The following is an 8,043-nucleotide window of genomic DNA, read 5'->3' as shown; positions in this document are numbered from 1 at the left end:
TCTTTTGTCTTGTTCCCTGCACACCTGGTTTTCATTCCCCAATCAATTCATATGTATTTATTCCTCTGTTCCCCATCATGTCTTTGTGTAAGATTGTTTGTGTTACGTGTATTTTGATATTGTGGATATTGTTACGCGCATTACTTTTTGTCTATGTTCCGTGTTTGGGCACATTTTATGTTACTTTGTGCTGTCATTTTGACCGGAATAAAAAGTGTGCCTGTTTACTACACTCTGCTCTCCTGCACCTGACTTCGCCTTCTATACACACTCCTAACAGCATTTCGGCGCATGTGACAAACACTATTTTATTTGATTTTATTTGAGATGGTAAAGCGGGATTCATCACTCAAGAGAAGGCGTTTCCACTGCTCCAGAGTCCAATGGCGGCGAGATTTACACCACTCCAGCCGACACTTGGCATTACGCATAGTGATCTTAGGCTTGTGTACGGCTGGTCGGCTATGGAACCAATTTCATGAAGATCCCAACGAACAGTTCTTGTGATGACATTGCTTTCATAGGTAGTTTGGAACTCGGTAGTGAGTGTTGCAACCGAGGACAGACTATTTTTACGCGCTACACACTTCAGCAGTTGGCAGTCCAGTTCTGTGAGCTTGTTTGGCCTACCACATCGCGGCTGAGCCGTTGATGCTCCTAGATGTTTCCACTTCACAATAACAGCACTTACAGTTGACCGGGGCAGCTCTAGCAGGGCAGAAATTTGACGAACTGACTTGTTGGAAAGGTGGCATCCTATGACTGTGCCAAGTTGAAAGTCATTGAGCTCTTCAGTAAGGCCATTCTAATACCAATGTTTGTTTATGTAGATTGCATGGCTGTTTGCTCGATTTTAGACACCTGTCAGCAACGGGTGTTGCTGAAATAGCTGAATCCACAAATGTGTAGTTGTGTCCACATACTTTGTATATATAGTGTAGCTTGAAGAAGATTTTAAAAGAGAAATGGGCAAATATTGCACAATATAGGTGTGCAAAGCTCTTATGAGACTAACCCTTGAAGAAATCCAAGGTGGGTGTGGACTTTCTATAGGCACTGTATTTCAAAATGTAAACATGGCAAATGCATATTTCAATGTAAACACAGAAAACATGAGAATAACAAAGGAATGATCTTTGTCATCAGGTGACTTTAACACAACTCTCCTCTCTCCCGGACACCGGACACCATCAAGTCTTCGTTTAACAGGTGGAACAGGAACCCATCATTGGTGAAAGGTATGTGCAGGGCTATAAAAGCTCAGTCTTGCAAGGGGACAATTGAAGTCTGGTGTACAACCAAACTTATACTGTAGATCTACAGAGACATCATGAGAGTCACTGCAGCCGTCCTACTGGTCCTCTGTCTCCTGGCCGTCAGTCATGGTAAGTTACCATCATCTGAAACATGCTTGCTCAACTTGGAGTTGATGAAATTTGCTCCATAATGTCATCCTCCTTTTTCTTGGTGTACTCTACTCATATGTCTTTGTCTCCATAGCATGGGACTGTCAGAAGGTAGTAAACATCAAGAATCTGATGCAGATCGATGCAGGACTGGGGCAAGTGGTTGCTACGGACACAAGTCAAGTCCCCTACTACCTTGTAGGTGATACATGGATCCGCCTGCCTGGTTCCCTGAAGCATATCACTGTAGGACCAGCAGGGATCTGGGGTGTCAACAAGGCAGACTCAATCTACAAGTATGTGGCCGGTAACTGGGTGCAAGCTGCCGGTAAGTGGAAAGCATTACTCAATATTTATCCAGACGACACCTTCTTTTTAGCTTTCCTGATATCATCAGGCTGTTGATTTTTTTTTAAATTGTAACTTGTAAGTCATTTGGCAGTACTGACAGATATGTGCTCCTTGTTTGCTTGTCCGTCCGTCTGTCTGTCTTTGTGGTCTTCAGGCCTTCTGAAGCAGTTGGATGCTGGAGGTGAACAGTTTATTGTGGGGGCTAACATGGACGATACTCCATTCTGTCTGACACGTAGTGCCACAGTTGGCTACAAGGGTCCAGGCTCACCCCTTCCATGGACAGGATTGCCAGGAGCTGTGAAGTACTACAGTTGTGGACCCTTTGGGTGCTGGGCAGTCAACAAGAATGATGATATCTTCTTAATGAGTGTAAGATCTGGGAAAGAGTGTGAGAGCTGGAGTAGAGTAGTAGAGGATGGAGAGTGTCAGTTATTCTAAAACTGTTTCATATTATAACTGTTGAAATGGTCCTAAAACCCTGATTGAATCTGTTTGTTTCCAGCTGAATCAAGACTGCCAAAACAACGGCTGGAGTCACATTGATGGCAAGCTTTCCATGATTGAGGTGGCAACTGATGGTAGTGTCTTTGGGGTCAACTCTGCGGGTAGTGTTTTTACCAGGTAAGGTTGCTACTGAACTATGTGTATAATAATGGTATACCTTTAATTATAATTCTTATCCTTACTGTACATGCTTAGTGAAGCTCTTTACACAACAACTAAAATACTGTAGATACATAAATAAAATCAATCAAATATAATCAGATCTAAACTTATAATAGACATATAAAGAAATGTGTAGACAGTGTATGATATAATATGTAAAGTGGGATGTCCTGTAAAGCTACAGTTTGTGATAAAAACAACAACTTCCCAGACACCCCACCACTTGTTTTGGTAAACAGCTGAGGAATGTAGTTAGAGACATGTAACTACTCTCAAATCCATACATGGAGCTACGGATGCAAAGACACATCAATTATTATTTATTTTTATTTTTTTTTACATGTTTTTTAAAGCTATACATTGTTTGTTTACAATAACATTGTTGACAAACAATTGAGTAAAAACGTACATTTTAGCTTCTGACGTGGTTAAATAAAGCTCAAGAGGCAGAAGTTATATTCTTAAAAATCAATGGCTATAATCAATTATTAAAGTCCAAAAATGGATGTACTTAAAAAGATGGATAATCTTTAAAACATGAACCCCAACCTTTTCTTCAACACAGAGACGGCATCACAGCCAGTAAACCAGAGGGCACCGGATGGAGCAATATCCCAATGTCCATGCGCATGGGCCACGTGACCTACGACCTGAGCCGTCTTTGGGTCGTCTCCAAGACTGCGGTCACCATGGTGTGCACACCTTAGCCTCTCCTCTGCATCTGATGGCCGTTCGGGATCTGTCTAACGTTCACTTGCTAACTCATTGATCTCTCTTTCTGGAACAGTCTTCTGCTTGAGAATGCCCAACATTAGTTCATAAGAATCCTTCATTCTAAAACCTACTACTCTAACTATACTGTTCAGTACTTTATCTCTGTCAATAGTAATCACTGATCTTAATGATCTTGCTCACCAGCCACATGGGTTTTGCTGTGCTTCAGAGGTCATTCATAGAGATGGATGGAATCCTTTTCAATGCTTATTATCTCATTATATAATCATTTCCCGCTAAAATAAAGCATTCAGTTTGAAGCTATTGTAATTTCGGTGTTTCTTTGTTTTCATATTGAACAGCAGGATGTTAGTTTGCTCTGCCAGTGGCGGTTTTAGCATGTACATCTTGGTGGGGAAAACAGATCAAATTGTTTTAGATACACTCCAGCAAAGCCACTACACAACACAACATTAAACCAGTGGTGGAAAAAGTAATCAATTGTCATACTTGAGTAAAAGTCAAGATACCTTAATAGAAAATGACTCAAGTAAAAGGTAACGTCACCAAGTAAAATACTACTTGATTAAAAGTCTAAAAGTATTTTGTTTGAAATATACTTAAGTATTAAAAGTAAATGGAATTGCTAAAAATGTACATAAGTATCAAAAGTAAAAGTAAAAATTCCTTATTTTAAGTAAACCAGACGACACAATAAAAAAATTGACGGATCGCTAGGGGCATGCTCTAACACTCAGACAACATTTATAAACGATGCATGTGTGTTTAGTGAGTCCACCAGATCAGAGGCAGTAGGGATGACCAGGGATGTTCTCTGATAAGGGTGTGAATCGGACCATTTACTTTTGGGTGCCAGAGAAAATGTATCGAGTAAAAAGTACATTGTTTTTTTTGGAATGTAGTGAAGTAAAAGTACAAGTTGGCAAAAATATAAATAGTAAAGTAAAGCACAGATACCAAAATGTTTTACTTAAGTAGTACTTTAAAGTATTTTTTACTTAAGTACTTTACACCACTGCATTAAACAATCCATTAATTGCAGTATAAGGGTGACAGACAGTGCCCACAAACTGTTAGGGCCTACATAAAGCTATCCAGACAGCAGAGCTTTCCTTTCAGCACCATGGAGTGAATCCTTACCACCAATACACCTGACTATCAGCGGAGCCTGGCAACCTGGTCTCAGAGTAATTAGTATTATTCTGTACGTAAATCCGGGACCACTATTTAGTATGATATGTTACATTTCGTATGGGATGTATTCATTTGTGGATATCCATTACCATTTTCATAAGATATATGTTAGGAATTATAATTTGTATTATATGTTACGAACTTGCAAAGCGTACAATATGTTACATATTCTGGTTAGGTGGCTAACGTTAGCTAGCTGGCTAATGTTAACTAGGCTAGGTTAGGGATTAAGTTTAGGAATTAGGTTAAAGGGTTAAGGTTAGGGGAAGGGTTAGCTAAAAGGTTTAAGGTTAGGGGAAGGGTTAGCTAACATGTTAAGTAGTTGTGAAGTACCTAATAAATAGTAAGTAGTTGAAGTTGCTAATCAGCTAAATTGCTAAAGCTAGTCTTGATGAGATTCAAACGCGTTATACGCCCACCCATACACCCAGACTTAAGTAATCATGTGTCATACCAAACCTAACATATCATACTAATTTGAGTGTCCCAAACTTACGTTTATGAGACCAGGCTGAGCATCGTCTGGCAGCAATACAGTTCATTCGGCCTAATTTACTGCATTTTATAAAAACAGCTGATATGGCTGACTTGCTTAAATAAATATGGTTTCTACGGATTCCTTGTGGATTGGTGTAACTCGATAAGAATCACGTTCTGCTTCAAAAATAGTGAATTCCGACATGAGTTTAGACTTTTGAACCATACACAAACATTATTACATTTATGTTCAGTAAATTCATAATGTTTGTTCTGATCATTAGCAAACGAGCTGCGACGAGGTAGGCCTATTCCTTTAGTACTTTCAAAATGGACACCGACAGAAATTCAGATGTTATTTCAGATAAATTCAGCAATGTGTTGAGGCCTTAACTTTACTCTTCATTAAATCACCTCAGACACACACAGAGAGACAGACAGACAGACAGACAGACAGACAGACAGACAGACAGACAGACAGACAGACAGACAGACAGACAGACAGACAGACAGACAGACAGACAGACAGACAGACAGACAGACAGACAGACAGACAGACAGACAGACAGACAGACAGACAGACAGACAGACAGACAGACAGACAGAGACAGACAGAGACAGACAGAGACAGAGACAGAGACAGAGAGAGGAGACAGCGAGAGAGAGCGAGAGAGAGAGAGCGAGAGAGAGAGAGTGTTAGCCTACCATTTGAAGTATTTTATTAGGCATTTGTGGTCTAAAACGGACGGAAAATACAATCACGAGGATTCACTTTTATAGGCAATATACCGACTCACAGACAGCGCATTGAGCAAACAAAACAACCCTCGCAAAATCAACTGGAATTACATGGAGAAAAACACCTGAGCTAATTATAATACACAAAGTATGCAAAACAATTAAATGCATCATTCCAACATTACCTAAAATTATGAACAAGATGAGATAGACCTATATATGCAATATAATAATTGAGATGTACAAAATACAGAATAAGGGAAAAATTTGCGGATAAGAGGGAAGCCATCATTTTGATTAAGACATTAATGAGCGAGTATAAATGGACGTAGTTGATATGCCTATTTAGTTGATAGGACGTAGTTGATATGCGAATCCCAGCCCGGGATTCGAACAGGCCACCTTTTGGCCACAGGTCTAACTCCTTAGACGCTGGCTACCTACCCCAAGTACAGTATGTATTGTTGCCTGACTGTTTCCGGAGAAGAAGAAAAAAGGAGGAAACAGTTAATCTGCAGAAAGAGTTAATCTGACAAAATGAAGACAAAATGCTATGTGTACATACTGTATAATTTGTTAGGATGTTGTAGAACTATTTACATGCAGTGGCTGTCAGCAGCAGCTGAGAGATCATCTGCCTCTGGTAGTTCTGGGTTACTGCCAGACTGAGCAAAACATACAGTAGCGGTGCGTAGGTAAAATCACTGGGGATGCCAGAAAAAAAAGCCATATTACAACCTATGTGTTGTGATAGTTGAGTTGTTTGCTCTATAACCTGTTAGTTCATATGCCTTGACACCGTGACATATATGCCTAAGGCCAAGACAGTAAGAATACACCATGACAGAATAAATTCAACCACACCTTTGTTTCATCACGAAACCGGATAGCAACCTCTGTCTGGTGAAGTCCACAAAGCATATTGCACTTAACAGTGACATGACTTACAGTATGTTCAAGGAAGTAAATCTTTGACATTTCATGACCACTAAACAACTGTTGACTTAGAACCACATTACCGCAAGTATAACAAAATAAACAGGAGCTGCCTCCACTATTCCAGCACCATTTAATCTTCAACATTTTAACATCAAATCCCCTATGCTTAGTCTAATACAGCGACAGCTAATATACCAAAATATATCAAAAACGATTTCGTCCAATCAATGTCCAATCAATGTAATCTCACTGTGTTCTTTGGGACCTTCAATGCTGCAGAAATGTGTTGGTATCCTTCCCTAGATCTGTGCCTCGCCACAATCCTGTCTCAGAGCTCTACAGACAATTCCTTTGATATCATGGCTTGGTTTTTGCTCTGACATGCACTGTCAACTGTGGGACCAGATATAGACAGGTGTGTACCTTTCCAAATCATGTCCAATTAATTGAATTTACAACAGGTGGATGATCAATGGAATCAGGATGCACCTGAGCTCAAAACGAGTCTCGTATCAAAGTGTCTGAATACTTGTGTAAATAAGGTATTTCGATTTTTTCTATTCAACAAATGTGATGAAAAAAATATTGCTTTGTCGTTATGGGGATATTAACCCCATACCCCTCAGAACACTATCATCAAGAGCCAGGTGGTAGACAGCAGGTGGTAGAGATCATGCTCTAGCTGGTCTGACCAGCATGGTCTAGCTGGTTTTGCTGGTGACAATCCTTCAGTGTATTTTGGACAATGGTGACAAGCCTTCACTGTGTTTTTGACACAGGTGACAAACCTTCACTGTATTTTGGACACATACAAGCTTATAATGGTGATGTTGTTATACTGGTGACGAAGCTGGTCAAGCTGGTCTGACCACGTCCAACAGTTTGGGTAGTCGTATTTAGTATTATTTCTAACCCTGGCAGTCATTCTGGATGCATATTGTGTGAGAAGAAAAGTTAAAAATTGTTGATATCCCCACTCTGGCTGGATTTTGATAGGAATTAAACATCCCTTTTCAAGCCAGCATGACGTGACTTGATTCTGGTGACTGGCTTATGTTGGTCACCATCAAAAACACACCAACGTCTGGTCATCACAAAAAGACCACGGAAACACAGCAAAGGCTGGTCACCAACATCCTCAACAGGCTCTTCCTGGTCTAGTCTGTTTTTCTCAGCAGAGGAGGCCGCCATCTTTATGCACGTGAAAACTCTACACTTCAATTATTGATCACACAGCGCTTGTGATGTACTGTAGGTTGACATAGCAAACATACAGGCCTAAAGAAAGTCTACACCTCCATGTTGTTGTGTTACAAAGTGGGACTGAAATATATTTAATAGATTTTTTTTTGTCGTTGATCTACACAAAATAAACTATGAATACTCCATAATGTCAAAGTAAAAATAACGAATCTGAAATGTTTTACAAATTAATAACAATTAATTAACTAAAATATAGTTGTTGCGTAAGTAGTAGAAGTAAAATGTGGCTTAACAAATCACATAAGTTATATGGACTCACTATGTGTGAAAT

At 39.7% G+C, this 8,043-nt stretch overlaps 1 protein-coding gene across 1 annotated transcript; it reads left to right on the top strand.

Moving 5' to 3' along the window:
• The first annotated feature begins 1,330 nt into the window (after positions 1-1,330).
• LOC120032095 (fish-egg lectin-like) lies at positions 1,331-3,133 on the top strand. Its single transcript, XM_038978035.1, has 5 exons — positions 1,331-1,385; positions 1,501-1,734; positions 1,912-2,129; positions 2,263-2,381; positions 2,992-3,133. Exons 1-5 carry the CDS (start codon positions 1,331-1,333, stop codon positions 3,131-3,133), a joined length of 768 nt encoding a protein of 255 aa, XP_038833963.1.
• The last annotated feature ends 4,910 nt before the right edge of the window (positions 3,134-8,043 follow it).

The sequence above is a fragment of the Salvelinus namaycush genome, chromosome 38 (genome assembly GCF_016432855.1).
Source record: "Salvelinus namaycush isolate Seneca chromosome 38, SaNama_1.0, whole genome shotgun sequence".
Classification (NCBI taxonomy): Eukaryota; Metazoa; Chordata; class Actinopteri; order Salmoniformes; family Salmonidae; genus Salvelinus; species Salvelinus namaycush.
The sequence above is the reverse complement of the archived record's forward strand: the minus strand, read 5'-3'. Positions and strand labels throughout refer to the sequence as shown.